We start from the raw sequence: 26,044 nt of genomic DNA on the forward strand, positions 1-26,044 counted from the left end.
AAGTGGGGTAACGCTTGGTAGTAGGGATTTTTCATGCTTTCTCTTAACTCCAGAAGTTTCCATCACAGAAATACAAGGGTAAATTCATGATTTTAAGCAAAGTTTGAAGTATGCAAGGCATTGTGGGTAGGAAAACCTCATGAGATCATGCAAAGCACACCACCTTGGACTAACAAAGATAACTGCTTTTCAGAAATGTGTTAAGTTTGGCGACAGAGCCAAATCCCAGTTAATGCAGCCCCCCCTATTGCCAAATAAGGTTAGGTTTTTTTTACAGGAAATGTTGATGTTTCCACATCATGCTCTGGAGCTTCTCCTGTTGTGGACACTATGCCCACACATGCAAGAAGGATAGGTTTATTTTATCAGTGAGAGAATGCTGGGCAATAGGAATTTTGTTGATGCCTGCATACCCAAGCCCAAAAAGTGCAGCCATTCATCATAGCAAGTGGGAAGATATTGGGATCTTGCCCAAATCTCCTTTGCTCTATGGAAAAACAACACCCAAATTAATCAAAAGTCCTCTCTTTTGCCTGTGGAATGTGATGTTATAGTCCTCAGGACAGCAGAAAGACTGTTGAGGCTTTAGGGGGAGGGTGGGGCCAGACGTCAGGATGGGCCAGACCCACCCACCCCATTTTATTTATTTTTTTAAATTCACTGCGCTTTCTGCCCCCCCCCCCAAAAAAAGATGGGGCAGATTGGTTGAGAATACCTCTATTCAGTACACCACCACCCCCGGCTGGACAGAAAGTCTACTGGGCCCCAGGGTGGGAAAGCACAGGACCATGAGCAAGGGAGGCCTCCCTCCCAAAGACAATGCTGAATAAATACTGGTTTATGTCTATTGGGATTTCTGCCCCCCCCCGGAAGTAAATTGGGAGGTAATTGCCCCCATCCACATCCTAGAGGGGCAGAAAGACTGTTGAGCCCTTGGGGTGTGGAGCATCGCCATGTCCATGGTAGGCAGCCCCCACCCCTATGTTTTTTACACTTGGTGTCTAGTGGGGTTTCTGCACACCCGGGGGGGGGGGGGAACATATCACAACATTTATCCCTTGGGGGGCAAAAAGCCTACTGTCCATGTATATTGGGAGTTGGGGTATGGTCATGATCTGGTGTGCAGCTCCCAAACCCCATTAAACAAAAAAAGAACTGTCTAGTGGACCTTTTGCTCCTGGGTGGTTAGAAGGGGGTAATCACCCCCAACCAACCCTCTAAGGGGGGAAGAGGAATCTGTCTCCCTTCTTTTGAGGGGGCATGGCCTTGCCCACTATGTGCAGGCCCACTATATTTTTATTTATAAAAAGGGGGGGGGGGGGGAGACTGGCAGCAATCACCCCACCTGCCCCCTTGGTAGGAGGGACAGAAAGACTGTTCCATGTATATTGTGGAATGGAGTTTGAGCATGCCCTTGTATCCTGCCACCACCCCTATATATATTTTTTTTAAACATCTCTGGTGTCTAGTGGGCTTTCTACCCCCGTCAAGGGGGCAGATTGGGGGTAATTTCTCCTATCTGCCCCCAGGTGGGCATAAGACTGAGTTTAGAGGAGGCTGGGGGAGCAAAAGTCCTTGCCTAATGAGCCACTCCTCATATCTCTGGTGCCTAGCGGGTGGATCCCTGCTTGGGGATCCCTCTCCTGTGGCAATGCCCAAACAGGGATCTACTGGCCAGATGGAAAGAGGGGATTCTCCTCTATCTTACAACACCTCTCTCAAAAGAATCAGTGCTCCAGGGGCTTAGATATGCCCCCAAGCACTATTTCAATGAAAGTAAAACGAGTCCTTCTGCTTGTTTTACTTTCACTTTCAGAATATAATGACGTCAGCGCACGGATTGTCATTACAGACATTTTACTATATATAGCTTTAACTGGTTAATTTCAGTGGCTTTGTTCATTTAAAAGGGTGAGATGCTCACCTAACTATAACATCCTGTTAACCTATGTTTTTGTTCATTACATTTCTAAGCTTTTTTTAAAAGCAAAAGTAGCATTATTACCATAGCGATCTATAATGTCACTTTCAACTTTGATTTTTCTTTGAATTTTTTTGCTTTTTTTAACGTAAAGTAAGATGTCAATCACAGTATGCGCCATAGGGTTTGGCAAAAGGGCCTAGCCGTTGGCCAGCCCACCCCTCGTGAGCTTCCAACTACCCGTCACAGCATACGACCTCTGGCCTGCGCTACATGCAGTTGGGCACAGGGCCTCGCCCTTGGCCCCCCTCTAGCTGGCACCCAAACTCCTGCTGGGCACGACGTATTGTCTTTGTCAAAAGGTCACAACACCAAAAACTAAAAAGTGGACCTATTGACTTTATCAAGGGGTGAGCATATCAACACATATATAGCAGATCTATTATCTTTGTCCAAAAAATAACCAATTGCGTAAAGGAGGTTTAATGACGTTTCATTTAAAAATAATTGCATTTCTCAAACCGCAAAATTCATTCATAAAAGTAACCAAAAGAGAACCATGCACTCTAGCTGAAGAGTTTAGAGCTCCAGCTAGGAGTGCTTTAGGTAAGCTCATCTGGGGTCAGTAATGTTGCTGGGGGGCTGTTGCATTCCATGCAACCCCACACAAAATTACACAAATATTTGGTGATGCCCCTTACTCTTCTAGGGGCACCTCCAGCAAGAAAATATTTAGATGAAAAAGCCCCAAGGCATAACGGGGTGCTCGTTCCCAGAGTAGTGAATGATAAAGGATACATTGTTTATTTATTTTTATGTCCCGTTGCCCACCCGGGACACCCATATCTTTAACTTTTGTTGCGGGCCATGAGGCGAGCCGGTGGTAGCCTTTTTTACTTAAGAGGGTGCCTTGGTGCGCAACGGTTCATTTTTGATGCGGGTCATGTGGTGAATCCCAAGGACCTGGCGGGGGCCAGCCATTTTTTTAATTTTAGGTGGGTGTCCTCTCAGGACACACAGAGGCCCCTTTCATTAAGGGATGTGGGGGGAGCCCCAAGGTGCTGGTCAGCACCATAATGGCTTCTGGAAGGATCAGGCACCATTCCTTTGCTCCCATCTGGGATGGAGTAGTTTTATCTACCTGCTCCCACTGGATAAGAGCAAACTTCAGTTCTCTGCCTGGGAGAGTGCAGGCAGGGTATGCCCACACTGTTACGAGCAGGAAACTATTGCATCCCAGAGAATGGGGTCCCCAGGATACTGCAAAGTATTGGGCCCTGGGGAATGAGGTCCCCGAGAAGATTTTGGCTCAGGGAGGTGGGTCGCACTACCACTTCCCTATATTTAAAAACTGCTCCAGAGCATGGGGTTCCCGGGGCCTTCATAGATGCTTGGGGGAGGGAGGGCCAGGCACCACGCTGGCCCTTTTAAAAAAAATGACGTGGCAAAGCGAACAGTGGAGTAAAGTGTTATACAGAGAATTGAAGTGGTGTGTTGTGGAGTATCGTGGAGTGGGGTGTTGTACAGTGGAATGGCATGTCACACAGTACAGTTGAGTGTCGCACAGTGGAGTGGTGTTGATTGCAGTGTTGCGGAGTGTCACCGAGTAGTGTTCTACAGTGGCATTCACTGAAGTAGAGTGTTGTGTTGTGTAGTTCCTAAAAATACATAGGATCTGCACGTTTGTAGGTAACAAACTAAGGATTGGTGTCAAGACCGATTCTGGAAAATCCCAAAGGATATGTCAGCCTGTAGACCAGCTAGCTCACAGTGCCACCATAAGCCCCCTAACCTTACCAAGGAGAGAATAGTTTCTGGCAACCATTGAACATGACAACTCTTGACCCTTCAGGGATCGTGGAAACAGTACTGTACTTTTCGCTCAGTCAATCGTGCTCACTTAGTCTCAGAGAGATACACAAAATAAATGTTGGGGACGTTTTCAATAAGCATTTATTGAACCACCGTCATTCTAGTATAAAACATGTTTGCTGAGACAATCATTCATTAGACAGAAGCAAATGTAAAAGATTACCAGCATCAACAGAGTAAATAGAAGGTAGAATTGTACAATGGTGCTAAAACAGTGAATAGATGCAGGCATATAAACACGACTAATCAAGCGTACTCCTACAATGCTGACCCTACCTAAGTGTACCTAGCATGTATGTGGGTGTAAAGCTAGGAATCCCCTAGGAAAGAGCTAACCTCATTACCTGATGGGAGAGAATGAAGGGCTCAGTCTTGGTTTCGAGCTGGACACCCCCCAAGGGATGTCAGACCACTACTTGTCTTGAACCTCCAGCAGGCCAGGACCTCAGTGTGTTGTGTCAGCGTGGAAGAGTCTCGTCTGTCTATCTAGTGCAGGTTTGTTTCTTTTCTACCATAAATATAGCCTCAGGGTTCCTACCACAATCAATATGTTGTGAGTACGGTTATGTAAATGGGCCTAAATCAATACTTGTAATTACACAAAGTAGTTCTATATCCCTAGGATGAAAGTTACCATGATTTTTATACAGAGTATGTTAATCATGTTATGTACATCATGTGCAGAAGTCTTTTTTAAGAATCCTCACGCATAACGAATTAGGCTAGTTTCAAGGAAACCAATCGACATTTATTCAGCACATAACTGGGTAAAAGGTCAGCGCTAGAACTGTTATGCATAGCAAGGTAGGACAAATGTAGGTGAAAGGTGGTTTTGCTACTGAGGCCTAGGTTGGGGTACATAACAGTTGTATAAAGTAGTGGCATAGCGTGAAGTACAGTGTAGTAAAGGGTTGTTTAGTTCAGTGTTGTGGAGTAGAATGTCATCCAGTAGAGTGGCGAAGAATGTCGTACGGTGTAGTGTTGTACAATGGAGTGTCGCAGTAGAGTGAAACTGAGTGGAGTCAGGTAGGACAGAGTGGACTAAAGTGGAACAGAGTGGAGTGTTATGTTCAGCAGCAGAGTGGCATGAGGTAGGGAGGCATGGTGCATCATACAGTGGAGTATAGTGTCGGGAAGTGCTGTTTCGTATAGTGGAGTGGACTGGTGTGTTATATGGTGTCAGAGTTGGGAGCCACAGAGTGGATTAGAGTGTTCTACAGTGGCGTCAGGTGGAGTACAGTAGAGTGGAGTAGACTGGAGAAGTGGAGTTGTGTGTCAGAGTAGAGTGCAGTAAAGTGGGGTGGAATGGTATAGAGGGAGAGTTTGGTAGAGTGCAGTGTATTTATCGTATCGAGTGCAGTACAGTGTGTTATAGTGGCATAGAGTAAACTAGAGTGGGGCACAATCTGATAGAAAGGAGTACAATGTTGTACAGTAGAGTGCTAGAGAGTGGAGTATTGTGTGGTAGAATGGAGGGGCGAATGGTGACAGGTCAAGTACAGTGTCGTAAAAATGAGTGGGGTGTAGTTGATTTGAATTGAGTAAAGTGACGTAGCACATAGAGCAGCATCGACTGGACCAACATACAGTGGAGTGGGGTAGAGTAGAATAGCATGCAGTGGAGTGGCGTAGAGTGGAGTTGCGTACAGTGGAATAGCAGAGTGGAGTTGCGTACAGTGGAATAGCAGAGTGGAGTTGCGTAGAGTGGAGCTGAGTGGCATAGAGTGGAGTTTAATGGCGTAGAGTGTAATAGCGTAGCATGGAGTGGCATAGAGTGGAATAACATGGAGTGGAGTGGCATACAAATGTACATGAAATTTGTCAGGAATGTTCAATTTGTCAGGAATGTTCAATATGGTGTAATACAAGCTAGTGGCTTGCGCTGCCTTGCGTTTCTCTAGATTTACCAAGCAATGCAGGGCCAGGCATGGTGGCCTTGTCTTGCTTTGTAAATCTGACTTAAGTATTGCACTGCCCATGAGAGACTATGCACGATGCAAGCGTAATGCAATCGAATAATACAATTTAGGCCTCAGTGATCTACTAGGCCATGGTATAGGGAGGCAACTTTGCGGTATTCTGTGGTGCATGCCGATGACAAGGCAGTAGATAATTGGCTAATGTTTCTATTTACAAAATTAAAAGCCATATTATTTTTACTACACTTTACTTTTCTGGGTTAGGGCCTTAGATATAAGTAGGTAGTAGGTTTTATTGTTGTGCCCTACCTATTACTACTTTATTATACTGAGAATGTGTAGTGAACTTTATTTTTTTTAAGTTTATGCAGTACTGCGCTAGTACTGAGCAAGGACCATGTTTAAAAAAAAAGTTATCTTTTTTTAAAAAATGATTTCAGTTGTGCAGTGATTTTTAATACAGTGGTACTGCACTAGATTTGTGAAATATAGCGTAGTAGTGTGCATCTTATATTTTTTTACATATCTATTTTAAATCCTAGTATTTACTGCTGCACATAGATATACTTTTAAAATCTATACAAACTATATATCATTTTCCCCATAAGTATTAGCACTTTAATAAAGTGGTAATAGTGAGAAGAACATTGTACCCCAATTATAACCCAAAACACAGGGAAAGAGACCTTAAAAAAACATGGCTGCCTTTAACTTTTGTTGAGGCAATCATTTGCCAACCACATAATGACTTGTCTTCTCCATGTACCACAGTGGTTTTGCAAAATTTCGCGAAACTACAGCTATCACAGATATCACTAAGTTTAAATGCCTTATAACGTTAAAAATACTTACCAGTAAAACCAAAAAGGATCATGTGCACACCATAATCTACAATCTTGCCAAATTTCATGCAATTCAGACTGAGTGTTTTACTGCAGCATGAGAGTACAAAGCCAATAGAAAATGCATTGGTGCCAAAATACATTTTGGGACCCACCTTTTATCTTTAAACCCACTTGACCAATCACTGCGAAACTTTGCATGATCCGCCAATGTAGAAAAAGGAATAGGCTACCACATTTTTGTGGAGACTCGTCAAACAGGCGTAAAGTTATTAATGGTCAAAAATTTGAGGAATTCCTATCTCTGGCAACCCTAACTGTAACTACAGAGTGGACTGCACTTGCCTCTGGCAAAGGTATATGTGTGTTAAAGGAATATACGTGTTGAATTATGCGTGAGAAAAGGCACTACCTGGGAAGGAAAATGTTACTTACCAGTATGCATCTGTTCTTGGCATGTAGAGCTGTAGATCCGCATACTTTTGCATAGATCGCCATCTGGTGTTGGGCTCTGATGTTTGCACTTTGTTATTGTAGAAGTCTTGGTAGTCACGGGTTAGGTGACTCCTCTGGTTAGTAGTGCGCATGGGTATTGACTCCATCCTTAGATTATGTTGCCATAAAGGGTGATGATGGAGTTAGTTAGAAAAAACAGAAAGATGCCCATGTGTAATGTATCTAAGTAAGATAGTACTGCAACACATATAGGTGTTCGGGGAGGTGGGTGGGGCATATGCGGATCTACAGCTCTACATGCCAAGAACAGATGCATACTGGTAAGTAGCATTTTCCGTTCGAGGCATATGAGCTGTAGATCGCGTACTTTTACATAGACTATACAGCAGTTCCCCTGTTAGCGGTGGCTACCTGTATGGGTTGCAGTAGTTTGAAAAAGTGTTTTTAGTACAGACTGGCCCACACTTGCTTGTTGTTTTGTGTGCACATCTACACAGTGGTGTTTAGTGAAAGTGTGCGGTGTAGACCATGTTGCAGCTTTGCAAATATCCATGGGAATATTTCCTAAGAATACCATGGATGCCCCTAGTTTGCCTGTGGAATGTGCTCTACGGGGAATGGATAATGTACGCTTTGCTTTTTGGTAGCATATTTGAATGCGTTTAACGATCCACCTGGTAACTCCAGATTGTGATATAGGATTGCCTTTGTGTGGTGGTGAAAAAGCTATGAAAAGTTGTTTAGTTTTCCTGAAATTTTTTGTCCTTTCAATATATTAAAGAATAGCTCTTTTGACGTCAAGCGTATGAAGAGCTCTTTCTGCTACGGAGTTTGGTTTAGAAAAGAAGACTGGGAGCTCAATAGACTGGTTAAGGTGAAAAGCTGAAATGACTTTATGCAGGAATTTGGGGTTTGTTCTAAGAACCACTTTGTTGTGATGTATTTGCAAAGATGGTTCTTGTATGGTTAATGTCTGGAGTTCACTCACTGTCTAGACTTTGGCAACGACTTCACACATAGTGAGATATAGTGTAAAAACCTACAAACCTTCGTTAAAACAAACTAGGTATCCGCATTGGAGAAGATGATGTTTGGCGTCGAAACTCCTGTTGAGGCAATGCGTGAAAATAATAAAAAACTCTGTTGAGGAAAATGGTTGCGCAGGTGAGGACAGATCGAATGCAGGTTGGCGGTCTAGTGTTTCCCCTCACGCGACTGTTAGGGAGCTCAAGGTGCGGGTTCCAAGAAGGAACTGCGCACTTCAACTGTAGCCCTCCGTGAGAGTGTAGCGTCTCCTCATAGCGCAGAGTTAGTTTTCTTCTATGTTCACGAAAACAAACTATTTTTACTATTTTGGTCAGTAGTACGCATGCGCAACGTGGGAGTCAAGTATCCTGACGAGGAAAATCAGAGTTTTGACAGCGCGAATGAGGAGAACATTCGTGTAGCACAATCGTTGTCTTTATGCCTTCGTGTTCCAGATAGCGGTATTTCTGTTTCACCTTCCTAGAGCAACTGAGGTATTGTGTCTGAATTCTTGTATATAAAACACGGAGCTTGGATCATACATTTGACTCAGTCACTTGACAACCAAGGAATTCAAACTTATTACATATTTATTATTTTTATTCTTTTGGAGAATCTTAGGAGGGTTTCATAACTCTTCCCCAAGACAATAAGAAAACTACGGTTGGAGCTATACGCTATTATTTGTAGTAAAAGGAGAAAAAGGGTAGTTCATTTGGTATATAGAAAATCATTGTTTACTAGTGTAGAAATGTTTATCTAAATGCTGTTGCTCCCCTAAATACAGATGCTGTAAAACAAATCACCAGAAACAACAAAAAGGGAGAAGCAATAGCCTGAGTAAATCAAGCATTGTGTTATAATAACGAGCATAGAACAGTGTAGGTTGTACTTACATTTGTGTCTCTCATCCAGGTGCAGTTAAGAAGACGCCACAAAGACCATGGTGTGAAGAACCATCTACTTCCGAGGCTGTCTCTCTTGTTTCTCTTCCACTTCCCCTTTCCCCCCCGCTTTAGTCGTTACCTTGAGTAACTTTCGGGTGGCGACTGAGGTGGCGGGGCGTTGGGACCATCATCGGCTCCTGTGGATTTCTTGGTACCTTGACAGATTGAAGTGCCTTTAATCCACCTGAGTCGATATGGCTGAGGGTCTCGATTTAAAGGCCTTGGCTGGAGTGCTTGAAGGGTTACAAAACCAATTGACTCAATCAGCTGATGAGAATCGGAGTCTTAGGGATGAGATTAGAAGATCTCAGCAGGAGACACATCAAATTAAATTAAGAATGGAGGAGTTCCTTGCTGGAACCACTACATTACCAGGGTTAGAATCAAATCGTAGATCAGCGGCAGAGGTAGCAACACAAGTTATTCATTCGGTTGCTCCTATAGTACCATTAGCTAATCCTGAGAGATTTAATGGGGATCCACACAAAGCCCAGATATTTCTTACCCAGTGTTCCTTGCATTTTCTATGTAGATCTGTAGTTTTTAAGGAAGAACAGGCAAAAGTTGCATTTGTGCTGTCCTACTTGAGTGGTGATGCCGCCGCGTGGTCAATGCCTTTGATCTCTCGTAATGACCCAGCCCTGTATGACTTTGAGCTTTTCAAGAAGGAGTTTTTGAGAATTTTCGACAGAAGAACAGCCAACCTAGCTACAGACAACGAACTGCTGGACCTTAAACAAGGGAGTCGTGACTTAGTAGCTTATATTGCACAATTTAATAAACTAATTGTGGAGACCAACTGGCCTGAGGAAAAACGTTCAACCTTATTCTACCGAGGTCTTAAAGATGAATTAAAGGATGCTCTCGCTCAAATACCCAAGAGACCCCAGGAAATTTCTGAGTTGATAGATCTAGTCCTTCAAATTGATCATCGACTATATGAAAGACGATCGGAAAGAAAGAAGGACTTTCGTTCTTTTATTCCTCGTTTGGATCGCATCAAGGCAGACAGTAACAAGACTGACGCAGCCAGTGGAAAGGAACCTATGCAGATAGGGACTATATGAGGTCCTCTTACTAAGGAAGAAATAGAAAAAAGGCGAACAAAAAATTTGTGTATGTATTGTGGAGATTCTGGACACTTTGTAAAGGACTGCCCCAAGAAGCCCGAGACCAATTTGGGGTTAAAAGACAGATCCCATCAGTAGAGGGAGTTGCCCTGGTGGGAAACAAAGAACAGTCAACTCCAGAACATCAACAATTAGTCAATACTCTACAATCGGCGCCTCCGCATTTGATAGTTTCACTTACAATAAAATTTGGACTTAAAGAGGTTACAGGGGTGTCAGTCATGATTGATTCTGGTGCAACGGGCAATTTTTGCGATCTGAGTATTCTAAAGAAATTGGAGTAAGAGCTATCAAAAAGAAGTGTTTTGAAGTGGTCAAGGCAGTGGATGGTTCCAATCTCACTTCAGGTCCCATTACAGATGAAACTGAGACTTTGGAGTTGGTTAAGTTACAGGGTCATCGAGAATATATTAGATTCAATCTCATTGATGCTCCGCAATTTCAGTTAATACTTGGATTACCTTGGTTGACTGAGCACAACCCAACTATTGACTGGGAAAGAAGAACAGTTAAAATGAATTCTGAGCATTGGAAAAAGAATTGTTTCTCAGGAACAAACACTAGGTCAGAAGGAACTCCAGCCACTGAATTGGCTCAACTCACCAATTGCGTATGTGTCTTGAAAACACAAGAAATTCCAGAAGCATATCAAGATCTGGCCAGTGTTTGATAAAAAAAAATGCTGAGAAGCTTCCACCGCATCGAGAATACGACTGCAAGATTGAGTTAGAGCCAGGAGCCACTTTGCCGTGCAGTCGCATTTACGCCCTGACAGAAGCATAAAATGTCTATCTCAAGGAATACTTAGACGAGTATTTGAAGATCAGGTTTATTAGACCTTTCCAATCACCAGTGTCATCGCCGTTATTTTTCCGACCCAAAAAAGATGGAACTCTTCGCTCCTGTATTGACTACAGAGCGTTGAATCAGGTAACTGTGAAGAATCAATACCCGTTACCTCTTATATCACCACTTCTGGATCAGGTCAAAGGAGCTAAAGTTTATACTAAGCTTGATTTAAGAGGGGCATATCACTTGGTGAGAGTGGCTGAAGGTGAGGAGTGGAAAACAGCCTTCAGGACAAAATATGGCCTTTTCGAATATCAGGTGATGCCTTATGGGTTAAGCAATGCACCTGCGGCTTTTCAACATCTAGTAAATGAGGTTCTTCGAGAATTTCTGGATCGTGTAACAGTCGTTTATATAGATGACATTTTGATTTTCTCGAACAGCATGGAGGACCATGTGAAACATGTGAGAGCAGTTTTACAAAGATTATTAGAGAACCATCTATTTGTCAAGTTGGAAAAGTGTTCCTTTCATGCAGAGCAAGTGGAATTTCTTGGGTTTGTAATATCAGCTGAAGGAGTAGCTATGGACCCCGCAAAGGTGCAGGTCATCCAAGACTGGTCTTCACCAAGAAATGTGAAGGAAATACAAAGCTTTCTTGGCTTTGCCAATTTTTATCGAAGATTTATTCCTGACTTTTCTGCTAAGGTCTCCCCTATCACTCAACTTTTGAAGAAAGGGAAGAAATTTGATTGGTCCAACGAGGCCGAAGAAGCGTTTCGATTCCTAAAGAGAGCCTTCATTACAGCCCCAATTTTGATGCAGCCTGACCCGGAACAGGCCTTCTTTGTGGAGACTGGTGCGTCGGACTTTGCTACAGGAGGGATACTGTCACAAAGAGACAAATTAACAGGACAACTTCATCCTGTGGCTTACAGATCAAGAAAACTATCGGAACCAGAAGTTAACTATTCAATTGCGGATAAAGAGCTGTTGGCTGTAAAAGAAGCTGTCCAGGATTGGCGACACTATTAATTGGGAGCCAAGCATTGCGTGACTGTATTCACAGATCACCGTAACTTACAGTTTCTAAAGTCAGCTAAAACACTTACCCCACGTCAATTAAGATGGTCATTGTACTTCAGAATTTAATTTCGTGATTACGTACAAACCAGGAGTGAAAAACGGAAAAGCAGATGCCTTACCCAGAATGAATGCGTCAGAAGAATTGAGAGTCACTAAGGTGGAACCCATCATACCTTTGAACAAAATTGTAGGAGCTGTCCATCTAGAAGAGTTTACCAAGGAAATTAGAGAGAACAATTCAGACAGAGAATGGGAAGATTGGGTCGATGAGGATGTCAAGAAAACAATTACAGAAGGTCTTCCGTATTATGATGGAAAATTGTATCTTCCCACTAGAGACCTGCAGACAAAGGCGCTGAGAGGATGTCATGATGATCTTTTGGCGGGTCACAAGGGCATTAGGAAAACTTTGGAGTTGCTTGGAAGAAATTTTTGGTGGCCTGGCATGGCGGCTCAGGTGAGACAGTACGTTTCAACTTGTGAAACTTGTATAAAAGGGAAGCCTAGCAGACAAGCCCCACAGGGGTTATTGCAACCTCTGCCTAATGCACCCTATCCATGGCACACAGTGTCTTTAGATTTGATTGTAGATCTACCATCTAGTCAGGGTCACACAGTCATATTGGTATTAGTGGATTAATTTTCCAAAATGGGCCATTTCATTCCGTTAAAGACAGTACCTACAGCACCACAGTTAGTTCAAATATTCAATCAGCACATAGTTCGAGCACATGGGATTCCACAAATAATCATTTCGGATAGAGAAACCCAATTCATTTCTAAATTTTGGAAAAAATGTATGCACAACTTGGGTATTGACACACGGTATTCTACCAGTTACCATCCTGAAACCGATGGTCAGACGGAGAGAGTCAATCAGGAGTTGGAACAGTATCTGAGACTCTATTTGTTGGAACAGGATGGGAACTGGTCGGATATCTTGTGGACTGCAGAGTTTGCTTACAATAATGCAGTACATGACTCAACTGGGTATTCACCGTTCTATTTAAATTCAGGAAGACACCCAAGTTTAATGATTGGGAACCATGATGAAACAGTACCTGCAGTCACTGACATGGTGATGGAGTTGAAGAACTCCTATAAAAAGGCTCAAGAAAACTTACTCAAGGCCAAAGAATCCTATAAAAGGCAGGCAGATAAGAAGAGACGGGTAGGCACCAAGTTTGGGGTGGGAGATCAAGTTTGGTTGTCCACTAAACATTTAAGATTAAAAGGGAATTGGAAGTTTCAGCCTAGATTCCTCGGCCCTTTCAAGGTTCAAAAGATTATCAATCCAGTAGTGGTGAGATTACAACTGCCCAAACTGCTAAAGATTCATCCAGCCTTTCACATATCACTGTTAAAAAAGAATCCTCCCAATGCAAGACTGAAACAAACCCCTACGGCAGTTAGAGTAGAGTCTGGAGATGAGTTTGAAGTTAGTAGAATTTTAGATTCAAAAATCTCCAGAAACAAATTGTACTATTTGGTCGTTTGGAAAGGATTTGGGCCTGAGGAGAGATCGTAGGAGCTCTCCTCAAATGTGCATGCACCAAAACAAAATCAGGAACTTCTATAAGGCTTATCCAACTAAACCAAAATTGGGGGGACCCCTTTTGAAGGGAGGTACTGTCAAGACTTTGGCAACGACTTCACACATAGTGAGATATAGCGTAAAAACCTACAAAACTTCGTTAAAACAAACTAGGTATCCGCGTTGGAGAAGAAGATGTTTGGCGTCGAAACTCCTGTTGAGGCAATGTGTGAAAATAAAAAAAACTCTGGTGAGGAAAATGGTTGTGCAGGTGAGGACAGATCGAAGGCAGGTTGGCGGTCTAGTGTTTCCCCTCACGCGGCTGTTAGGGAGCTCAAGGTGCGCGTTCCAAGAAGGAACTACGCACTTCAACTGTAGCCCTCCGTGAGAGTGTAGCGTCTCCTCAGAGCGCAGAGTTAGTTTTCTTCTATGTTCACGAAAACGAACTATTTTTACTATTTTGGTCAGTACACGCATGCGCAACGTGGGAGTCAAGTATCCTGTCAAGGAAAATCAGAGTTTTGACAGCGCGAATGAGGAGAACATTCATGTAGCACAATCGTTGTCTTTATGCCTTCGTGTTCCAGATAGCGGTATTTCTGTTTCACCTTCCTAGAGCAACTGAGGTATTGTGTCTGAATTCTTGTATATAAAACACGGAGCTTGGATCATACATTTGACTCAGTCACTTGATAACCAAGGAATTCAAACTTATTACATATTTATTATTTTTATTTTTTTGGAGAATCTTAGGAGGGTTTCATAACTCTTCCCCAAGACAATAAGAAAACTACGGTTGGAGCTATACGCTATTATTTGTAGTAAAAGGTAAAAAGGGTAGTTCATTAGGTATATAGAAAATCATTGTTTACTAGTGTAGAAATGTTTATCTAAATGCTGTTGTTCCCCTAAATACAGATGCTGTAAAACAAATCACCAGAAACAACAAAAAGGGAGAAGCAATAGCCTGAGGTCTACTGGGTAAATCAAGCATTGTGTTATAATAACGAGCATAGAACAGTGTAGGTTGTATTTACATTTGTGTCTCTCATCCAGGTGCAGTTAAGAAGACGCCACAAAGACCATGGTGTGAAGAACCATCTACTTCCGAGGCTGTCTCTCTTGTTTCTCTTCCAGTTCCCCTTTCCCCCCCCGCTTTAGTCGTTACCTTGAGTAACTTTCAGGTGGCGACTGAGGTGGTGGGGCGTTGGGACCATCATCGCTCCTGTGGATTTCTTGGTACCTTGACACTCACTCTTCTGAGGGATGTTATGGCCACAAGGAAAGCTACTTTCCATGTGAGGAACTGTAACTCACATTTATACAAAGGTTCAAATGGGGGACCCATGAGTCTTGTAAGGACAATGTTTAGGTTCCATACTGGAGAGGGTGGGATCATGGGAGGAATTATCCTCTTAAGACCTTCATTGAAAGCTTTGATGAGAGGTACTCTGAACAAGGACACGTGGAGAAGTGTGGCTCACTGGTTAGAGTAGGCAGACCTGGAAGCAGAGGTCAGCCCGGGACCAGGGTTCAATTCCTGGCTCGGCTGGGTCTTGAGTCCATAAATTGTCCATGGACTTGATAATTCTCGCTCCAGTGCATACTCGATTCATGGGTTCACACTCTGCGACTCTGGGAAATAGCTTGCTTAATCTCCACAATGGCCCCTCGCGGCGGGATGCCTGGCTTTCACCTTGTGGATGCCCTGCTGGGTTATCTCACAGGGGAATACCAGGACGGGTTCCCTAAGCAAGCGCTTAGAGACCGGTTGGTGATTTGCGCTATATAAATATCTGTACATTTACATTTACATATCTGTTCTGTAAGTAAGCTGCTATAGCAGCAAGATGTAATCGTATAGATGTGCATGCCAGATTACATTTTTGCAGGTGCAGGAGATAACAAATAATGTTTTGAGTGGAAGCATCTAGTGGATTGATTGTGTTATTGCAGTAAAATACAAATCTTTTCCATTTAGCTGCATAGCATGCTCTAGTGGTAGGACATCTAGCTTCTTTAATGATGTTCATGCAATCTGGTGGGAGATTGAGGTAACCAAACTCTAAGACTTCAGGAGCCAGATCGCTAGATTCAGTTGCGCTGGTTCTGGATGTCTTATCTCTCCATGGTTCTGTGTGAGAAGCTTTGGGGAGAGGTAGAGCTTTTGATGTGGAACTACTGAGAGTTCCAGTAGTGTTGTGAACCATGGTTGTCATGCCCATGTTGGCGCAAACCAGGATCGTTGTGAGACTGTTGTTTGAGTTTGCGCACCAGTAATGGAATGAGTGGGCGAGGCAGAAAAGCCTACGCAAATCTGCCTGACCAATTCATCCATATCGCATTGCCTTTGGACAATGGGTGTGGATACCTGGAGGCGAAGTTTGGGCACTTTGTGTTTAAACGTGTAGCAAGCAGATCTATGTCTGGGTGTCCCCACATTTGAAAGAATGGATGAAGAACTTGCGGATGAAGTTCCCATTTGTGAATCTGGTGTTGTTGACGACTGAGCAGATCTGCAATTTGATTGTGAATCCCAGGTAGATGTTCTGCTAAGAGGTATATCTTTTGGGGGATGGCCCATCTCCAAATGCTTTGTGGTAGTCGTGAAAGCTGCAGAGAGTGTGTTCTGCCCTGTTTTAGTATATAGTACATTGCTGTCATGTTGTATGTTCAGACGAGGACAGCTTTATCTATCAGATGTTTCTGAAAAGATTTTAGGGCGAGAAATATAGCCAGTAATTCCAGGTGATTTATGTGGAGAAGTCTTTGTTGAGGGGTCCACATACTCTGGATAGTGTAATTTAATAGATGAGCTCCCCAGCCGGTGAGCCATGCGTCTGCTGTGAGCACTATTGGTGGAACCGGGTCTACGAACGGCCGCCCTTTGGAAAGATTTTGTATGTTCCCCCATTGCAGAGAGTAATATGTGAGGCTGTCCACCAACAAAATTGATGTCAACGTGCACACAGTTAATGTAGTGGTTTATTCAAATTTCAGAAAGGTTCTGGGTTGTGCTGCAAACGCCAAGGCGCCTGTCTGATGCCGTCTCTAGGTAAACGTCCAAACAAAAGTGCAAGAAGGAAGGATTCTTCTGCTGGCGTGAGCACCCTTCCATGGGCAACTAAATAGCCGTCTTCAAAGCTTTATTCGATGATGTTTAAAAAAAACTTGTACGCCGATGATCAGTAATCTTCAAATCAATTTATTTTCAATGATAATTGCATTAAGACTCCATGCAAAATATGTGCTTGCCAAGCTGGGAATGAATCATCCAACTTTATGTAAATTATTGATAAACCTAATGCATTTCGGGTCCAATCATGACCCTTCATCAGGGGAATTCGTTATCAGAGCTGCAGATACAAAGAACAAAAAAGGCAATTCATTCTACAGTCCTGATGTGATTAAATCGACATATTGCTAAAGAGAGCAAAATCATGTGGTAGATAGTGCGATTTAATAGCAGTGAGCTGTGGTGTTAAGGTAAAAGAGTCTGGTCTGAAGCTTTCTAAATAAACCGCGATAAGAAAAAGTAGTTATTATACGTTCTAGTAGTGCGTTGAATAAGTGAACATGCGGTGATGCAGTACATAAGTAAACTGACAAGTGCTTGCGGTCCAGGTGTATTAACAAAAAAAGTATGGTCGGGCGGATGTTTATTGGGTCGCGCATAACGCAGTACATAAGTAAACTGACAGGTGCTCGTGGTTTCGGTATATTAACCAAAAAAGGTGCGGTCAGACGGAAGAATACTTTGGCATTTGGAAATAAAGTGTGCACTAGTTTTTACAGTGGTGATACGAAAAAAGTGAACGTGCAAAGAAATGACACGGTGCAAACGGCAAGGCAATTTCAAAAGTTAGTTGCTGGTCGAACGAAGCTTTCATTCCAAGCTTACCCGGTTAGTCGATCGTGGCTACGTCCGGCGGAAACACGTCAGGTTGCGTGTCTAACGTGCATACATCGAACTAGTTGTGGCTTTAAACATTGGAAAGAGATGACGGAAAGCGTGCGTAAGTGCAAAACGCTAAAAACTAAACATAGAGAGAGTCCATGCGTGGGAAGTTCAACGTGTAGTGCTTATTAGCATGTTGTGAAAGAATAACAAAGAAAGAGAAAAAAGAGGGAAATATTCATGCGCGTTGTGAACACTCATTAATAGCTAATCATGAAAATGCAGATGAATATACAATCATGTTAAACTTAAACAATAGCGTGATTAGCCTTAAAAAATGGAAATGGAAATTTAGAGGAAACAATTAAATTCTATACGGTCATTCAACCCCAGAGGTTGTAGGGATTGTAATTTTTTAGAGGAGGTTGTAGGGATTGTAATTTTTTAGACAGAGGTTGTAGGGATTGTAATTGTTTAGTCAGAGGTTGTAGGGATTGTAATTGTTTAGTCAGAGGTTGTAGGGATTGTAATAATAACCAACACCAGATCTGTAAGTTGACCCTGAGCTTGGTTCCACTGTTGTGCTAGGCATTCTTGTAATGGGTGCATCTGGAGTCTTGCGTAAGGAACAATTAAGATGCAAGAGGCCATCATCCATATGAGCTGCATGAACACTCAAGCTGAGTGCTCCAGATAAAATTTAATTTTGCTATGAGTGCTTGCACAGTGGTTATCCTGGTTTGGTTGGGGAATACAAGGGCTTTGGAAGTATCTATTGTTGCACCTAGATACTGTTGACTGTGGGACGGTTGTAGACGTGACTTGGTGAGGTTTATTGTGAATCCTATTTTGAGTAGCAGCTGGATTGTGTGCTGTGTGTTTTGCACACAACCTTGGTGTGACCTGGCTTTTATGAGCCAGTCATCTAAGTAAGGAAACACATGGATGTGTTGTCTCCTTAAGTGGGCTGCTACAACCGCAAGGCATTTTGTAAAGACTCTGGGTGCTGTTGTGACTCAGAACGATAGGACTTTGAACTGATCGTGTTGTCCGTCCACTACAAACCGTAGGTATTTTCTGTGAGCAGGGTGAATAGGAATGTGAAAGTAGGCGTCCTTGAGATCTAGAGTGGTAAGGAAATCGCCATGTTGAAGCCATGTGACCATATGGATGTGGTCGGAATGTATGTATCGGTTTAAGGGCCTCAGGTCTAATATAGGCCTGAGAGTTACGTCCTTTTTTGGAATTAGAAAGTAAAGGGAGTAAATCCCTGTGTTTTTGTGATGTGCGGGAACCGGTTCTATTGATTGCTTTTGCAAGAGAGAGAGAACCCCCTGCTTGAGAAGAGTGAGATGTTCTGTGGACAGTGGACTTTGTTTGGGAGGTATGTTGGGGGGAGTAGAATTGAGTTCCAGGCAGTAACCATACTGGATAGTTTGTCGTACCCACCTGTCTGTGATATTAGAATTCCACACAGGTAGGAACTGTGATAGTCTTCCCCCGACTGGAGTGGGATGGTCGGGGGGGGGGGGGGGGTGGAGTGCAGGGAAGTTACTGTTTTGTGGTGGAGGAGTTGCTGGTATTAGAACCGCGTCCTCTCCCTCTGTTGTTATTGCCTCTGTAATTCCCTCTATAGTAACCTTTATTAGGGGAATTTTGTGTGGGGTTTTTATAAATGGAAGAGTTGGCTTCCATACCAACGGTCTTGGAGGCTCCTCTATAAAAGGAGCAACGAAAAGAACCTCTACTAGTTGTTGCTTGTAGAGCCCCCATGGATTTGGCTGTTTATCTGGCCTTTTTCATCTTTTCTAAACATGTGTCCGTAGTGGGTCCAAACAAGTGTTCCTGATCTAAGGGCTGATTGAGAATGGTAGACTGCACTTCTTGTTTAAAGCCAGATAATGAGCAGCCACGCATGTCTACGTAATAAAACACTTGTATTTATTGCGTGGGATCCTGTATCCGCTGCATCGAGGGCACATTTTATTGATGTGTTAGCAAATTACCTTTCCCTCTTGTATAAGATCATTTGCTTTGTTCTTATGCTCTTCAGGGAGATGCTGCATGAGCTTTTCAAGCTCATCATAGTGAGCCCTGTCATACCTTGCTAGTAAAGCTTGTGAATTAGCAATGCGCCAAAAGTTAGCTGCCTGAGATGCAACTCTTTTACCTAATGCGTCCAGTCACTTAGATTCTTTGTCTGGCAGAAAGGCGTCACCTATGGTTTGGGAATTTGCGGGCATTTGCCACTACTAATGAGTCCAGAGGGAGTTGCCCTTTAATATAAACTGGATCACTTGGAGCTGGCTTGTATTTTTTCTCAATTCTAGGATTAAGAACCCTAGCCCTGACAGGGTCCTTAAAAACCTCAGGGGCATGTTTAATGATCCCTTTGAGCATAGGGAGAGTATTTGTTGTCTTTGGAGGTTGAGAGAATGTCTCTAACAAAAAATCCTCCTTTAGAGGGTCTGAATGGAGTTTGACCCCATGGAATTGTGCAGCTCTATTTATTAGTTGAGCAAACCCCACACTATCATCTGACGGGGATGGTCTGGAAGGATATACATCAGGCTCAGGTACATCTGGGACATCATAATTGTCCCAAGAGTCGTGAGGGGGTGGGGGAGGGAGGCTACTGTGAGTGTCATCATCAGTATTTGTATTATGGGGTGAGTGTATGTCCTCATCCTCATCTCCTATATCCTCATCGTCATCTTGTGGTGCAGGTGAAAGAGGAGGCACTGGAGAGTGTGCTGGAGAAGGTATAGTGTTTGTAGGCTGTGGAGGTGGAAAGAAAGGCCTCATTGGAGAGGGGGATGAGTCTTTCTTCTTGGATGGGATCTCAGGAGTTTGAGGTTTACAATTTCCTCTTTTTAGGTGGTGTAGAGGTGACATGTCCAGTAATGGGGTCAATCTTGAGTATTTTTTGTCTAGGATCCGGTGGATCTGGATAGAAAAGTTATTTGGATCTGTTGTCTTTTTTCGGCGCCGAATATTTCGGTTCCGAGTGGTGTTTTGGCCTGTCTTCTTTAGCTTTAGGAGGGGTTTTTGTCGTCTCCTGCTTTGGTGGAGTTTTTGACTCCGAAGGTTTAATTTGGTTTTTCGGATCCGAAGACTTGGATTGAATTTGCTTCGGTGCAGAAGAATCCTGGACCTTGGGTTTTGGCTTCGGTGCAGGAGAATCCAGGACCTTGGGTTTTGGCTTAGGTGCCTAAGATTTTGGTGTGGACGAGGCCTTGGGTTTATGCTTTGGTGCCGAAGATGGTTTTTCGGCACCGTGATGTGGTTGGCTCGATCCAGAGCTGTCCTATGGCTTTGTGTGCTTCGGAGCCGGGCCTGGAGGCGCGGCTTCAGAAGTCTCGTCTCGGTGTCGACCCAGACCCGAAGGTAAAGGTGTTACCGGAGCCTTTTGTTTTTTCGGGGCAGGGGCATCAACATCAGTACTCCCGCTCCATTGACCTGGAGTTATCGTCTGGTTGTCTGAGTCCGATCCTTCGGCTTTGGAGACGCTGGCTTGTTCATAGTCTGTCTCCGGATCATCGGGGTCTGCCTCGAAGATGTTGTCCAGCGCTGGAACGGTCGATCTGGACATTTTGTGACGTCGAGCCCAGCAATCACGTATAGTCTTCTTAGACCTGAAAGAGTCACAGGCCTGACAGTGGCAACTCTCGTGTTCTGGCGAGAGACAAAGGTTGCAGTCCTCGAGGAGATCTGTGTGCGGGAATTTAGCCCCACACCTGCATTTTTTAAATGGAGTCCTTTCCATATGCTGGATGATGGCGCCGATCGCCTAACGGCCCATGTCGACGACCGGACTAGAGAAAAGTCTTTGGCAATGGATATGCGTTGAGAGAGATCGCGATCGAAACAATACCGTAGAATGGTGAGAGTATTTGCGCGTCGAAGGGGAATCGAACGGCGTCGACCCGGAGTGCAGCAAATTACATCCGAACCCGATGGCGGAAAAAAACAATCTAGGGATGGAGTCGATGCCCATGCGCACTACTAAACAGAGGAGGAGTAACCTAACCCGTGGCTACAAAGACTTCTACAATAACAAAGTGCAAACATTAGGGCCCAACACCAGATGGCGATCTAGGCAATGACTGATGCTGAAGTGGGAGATGAAACCGATGTACTATTGCAGATACCAACCACTGCATTTAGGTATATGGGAATTATGTTCAGAAAAGAGCCAGAACAGGTATATAAATATGATGTGGAAATGATGCTCACTGGACTAGATAACAATATCAATAATTGGTTGTGTCTCCCAATGTCTCTTACAGTAAGCATTGATCTCAGTAAAATGGGAGTCCATCTCTGTACTGTACATGGTAGTACACGTGCCAATGCAGATATAAGAGGTATGCTTCTGGACACTAGATAAGTCATTGCAACTATTGCATTGGGACATGGGAAAGTGAGCCTAGCACTGAACACACTCAAATTAGCCTGCAAGGGAGAAGGCATGATGGCCCTGAACTTTAGAATCTATTATGAAGCAACACTGTCACAGTTACAATATATGGTGGTATGGGTGGAGGGGGCCAAACACCACCCAGTATGTGAAACTCTCCAAACGATAATGCAGCCTATGAAATTGCTTGCACTCCTGTTAGCTAAAGGAAACGACCGAACACAGATGCCCACACATCGGCAAACAGTAATAACAGATTGGAATACAGCAACCAAGCAAGAGGGTCATAAACATGTGTATGACGAAACTGATAACATTGCAATCAATTGTGTCTGTATCTTTCTAGGTTTCTGAAGGGAGAGGTGTGAAGAGAAAAACTCCACAGTTTGGAAGATTTGTAGGATGAGGGAAGATTAATGGGCTTTGTCACTTTTTGTGACATATGGTGGATTGAAACCATGAACTTCTCGATGTATGCGAGAAAAGCAGCTGCCATCCGTAACATAGCCTAATTTCCCTCAAAGACCAGCAATACATACTGTAACTCAAGTGTTGCTGTGTCTTTCAGAGCGCCGAAAGTTATATTCCAGATTGTATTTGGCACTGGTCCACACATTAAGAAAATGAAAAATATTAAAAGGTATTAGAGTAGGGACCTGCGGGAAGGGTGTCGCTGATGTGAAATCTTCCAGAATTGCAGGACTGTCATGTGAAAAGGCTAGGTTGAAAGTGGTCAACAAGTGTATTCACAGAACACAGGTCACCCCACAACTGTTACATAGAATGAACCCCAGGAATTCCAATGCCTGCCATAAATGTTAAGTGGCTATAGGCACTTACATAAAAATGTGGCGGAGTGCTCAGGAATAGCTAACTTCTGGGAGGCACTGATTTTGAAATTATGTTTAACAGACATGAACTAGCAGTTGATTATTCACATATGTTTATTGGGGTTGGGCCTAAAGGGTAAAAAATATGAAAGCGGTGCCTAAAAGAATGGAGTTAGGTCCTGTGGCTGGAAAAAGTATTGCAATACGATGAATAAAAAATACTGTCCTGACGATGCAACAATGGGGGAGAGAGATGATCAAATAGGTAGCAGCGTAATGAGGCATATGCAAGACACCAATACCGATCAGGTGGTCCAGGGGGAACATTGGAGTGAGATGCTGAGGAAATTGAAATGGAACAAGGGAATATGGTAAGGGATATTACTGAGGAGCATACCGAAGGGAATAGTCTTAATGTGTAGATGACCAATATGGCTGAAAAAACACTGTCGCAAAGTAAAGGTGGCTTGTCTGCATGTTAACTTGATGTGTAATGAATATAATCCACATGTATTGATGCAAGATGTGTGTAGTGAGTTCCCCGCTCTAAAAGTAAACTGGGACAATTTCTGTGTTCTTTGAAAATCAATGAAATATCTCCGTCTGGTCCCACAAAGTCTTAAACGGCCAAAGAAAACCCCCTCTCTATCTTCAGGTAACCAGGTACTAACCCCACCAATTTCCAAGATCAGCTGATCAGGTTTAGTGGCAGGCTCCCATAGCTAGCTGCTCGACACGGGAAGCAAGGCCTTTTCAGTGGCTACAGCAAATATTGGAGCTGAACCAAATTTTGTACAATTTATAAAAGCCTTAAAACCGGACTTCTTCTTTCCTCAAGTTAGTGAAAGTGAGGGGTGGATCTTCTCTTAGAGAGTGCTGTTTCCAGGGAGAAGATACGTGTGGGTGAACTTTGCACTCTACAGCACATGCTGAATAAAGTCTAGAGCTTGCAAGGTTACAGGAGTGGAAAGACAGACACAGGTCACCAAGCAACGCAACAGACATGTGCAGGGCAACACTGCCAGGCACTAACAAGGCATTAAAACTGAAAAACTGTTTCGCATTTAGAGTTCTTTGTTGGCTTATTTAGTATTTGGCAGGGCCTTTTGGAATATCAGACTGCAGTATTGAATATATGTTTTCCGCAACAGTGAACATCCTATTTTGAAAACAGAACATGCATAATTCACAGTTTCAAAAGTGGAACAATCTTTTACAAACTGTTAGGGTCTTACCTTATGCAACTATAGTGTTTGAATGTGCTGGCTGCCTTTTGGCATTCCAAGCAGAGTTGTATAGCTCCAGGATAATCTTCTTCCTTAGAACATTGAAAAAAAAGAAAATTAACCGGGCATTACACTCTGCAGCATTGCCTATAAAAATAAAGTAAATTAATGGAATTATGCTAAGAGGATAAGAAAATGTATAATTTAAAATACGATTACTGGTGAGTTTGATTCAAAGCAGACATCACTTTGCAGATGGAATTAAAATACTACAAGTTTTCATTTCATTCCAGATTAAACCCACAATGTATCTTATCAGCTTAATTAAAAACTATTGGTTACTTCAAAAGAAAGTAAGAAACAAAACGGAGAATCCGGACCATGACAAAAACCGAGCAGCAATTCAAACTAAACAAAGGATACTGTCAATGCACTCGTAAGTGCAAACATTCTAGTACAAACCACTGCTGTACACTTAGTTAAGAGGACATTTAGAGCACTACATCTGCTATTAAATCCCAGTTAGTCAAAGAAATACATTATGAAGACAAGTGCTCTGGCTAACAGGGCACAGGATGAAGGCCACTCAAAAGACAGATATTATATGCCCCCTTAATAGTGCCCTCCGCCCAACAACTCACCAACTTCTCAGCAACATCTCCTAAACACTCCACCTTTCAGCAGACCTCAATTCAACACAAGTATGAAGTTATTGTATTCCTGAACAGTGCTCAAGTTTACAAATACAAACATGCAGCCCATGATTACCTCACCTAAACTCAACCACATGCTTTGTAAAGCACGGAGCAATCCCCACCAGGCAGAGCACTGTACAGGAGTTGTGATAAGTGTTCCATTATACATAAAGAGAATACAATCCGCATGACATTATTTCAGTTGTTATCCAAAATGTCTTACAGGGGACTTCAGGGGTCAGCTACTCTGGACAGTCAAGTCAAGGAAAGCGCTACTATAAAACCCACATCTGTTAGATTTAATACACATTAAAAACAGAAAAGGACTACAACTCGCTTAATGCACTGTTTGTGTCTACTGAAAATAACTGAACGCTTATGTATGTGCCCGAGGCTGCAATGTTGGGCATCATGCAGTCACACAAACTGCACCTTTATCATGCTCTTTCCTGGCCAGCTGGAAGATCAGAATCAACAATCTGCGCTTCCTGCCCCACGAGGCACAATTTCTAGTTGACGTTCTACAGATGTACACATCTGCTCCCGAGTATGATGTTCTCCTTGCTCCAGATTTGTTGTTAGTCTATGCATCTTAAAATACATGCACTAGATTATATAACATCAAAGCCATAACGTAAATTCAAAAGCACAGATTTTACACTTGTAGCCATCCGCGTTACGCCAGTGCCCCTTACCTAAACTCAAGGCCATCTGACTTTGGGTACAGACGGCTGGAGCGCTCTCTGCCCACATGCTAAAAAGAACAGTGACAATGACATCAGGCACCGCTGCCTCTTGCGCCGCTTCATGCTTTACTGCAGCTAACTGAACCCTCATTTATATTTTCAAAACCATGTTTAGGTTCAGATGGGAGGCCCATTTCAAGAGTATTCGAGATTCAGCGGATTAGAATAATATACAAATTATTCTATCTCAATAGAGTAAATGTGGAAAGCCGACTTCCCTATCAGATATATAAAAAAGTAAATGTTTACTGTAGTACTTGAATGTAGCATCAACCCTGAGGAAATTACTTGTTACACTGTGAAACGTACATGAGAGAAGATGATTAAAGGTGGCATAAAGAACGCAGGAAAATAAAACAAATAAGTGGGATTTACCTCCAACATTTCACTCATGCGTACATCAGTTCTTTGCTGCAAATGGAAAACAAATATTGTGAAATACTGTAGAACTGTTTAAAAAATGCTTAGTAGACATTGGCTGCGCTGACTGCGCAGTATGTTATTTCAGCATGTGAACATGGAGTCTGATGTTATTAGGAAACAAGCAAATGATAGTCACATAACATGTTTGCAACAAGGTATGCAGGTACATTGGTTACTTATGATTGCAGACACTAACCCCAAAAAAACACATAGGCATACAAATAAACAAAGGAAATCACAGCAGATACATAAAGATCGTCACTAAATGAGGGCTGTATAGTTCT

The 26,044-nt window shown here is 43.0% G+C and overlaps 1 protein-coding gene across 1 annotated transcript in view; it reads right to left on the reverse strand.

The window, feature by feature from the left end:
• The window catches only part of VPS50 (VPS50 subunit of EARP/GARPII complex), a 748,521-nt gene that overhangs the window by 574,794 nt on the left and 147,683 nt on the right, over positions 1-26,044 (reverse strand). Inside the window, exons 8-9 of the mRNA XM_085630983.1 lie at positions 25,713-25,748; positions 23,906-23,988 (exon numbers count right to left, since the gene is read on the reverse strand). Coding sequence (XP_085487109.1) covers positions 23,906-23,988; positions 25,713-25,748 — 119 coding nt within the window. The remainder of the gene's footprint in view (positions 1-23,905; positions 23,989-25,712; positions 25,749-26,044) is intronic.

Source organism: Triturus cristatus, chromosome 10, assembly GCF_964204655.1.
Source record: "Triturus cristatus chromosome 10, aTriCri1.1, whole genome shotgun sequence".
Lineage (NCBI taxonomy): Eukaryota > Metazoa > Chordata > Amphibia > Caudata > Salamandridae > Triturus > Triturus cristatus.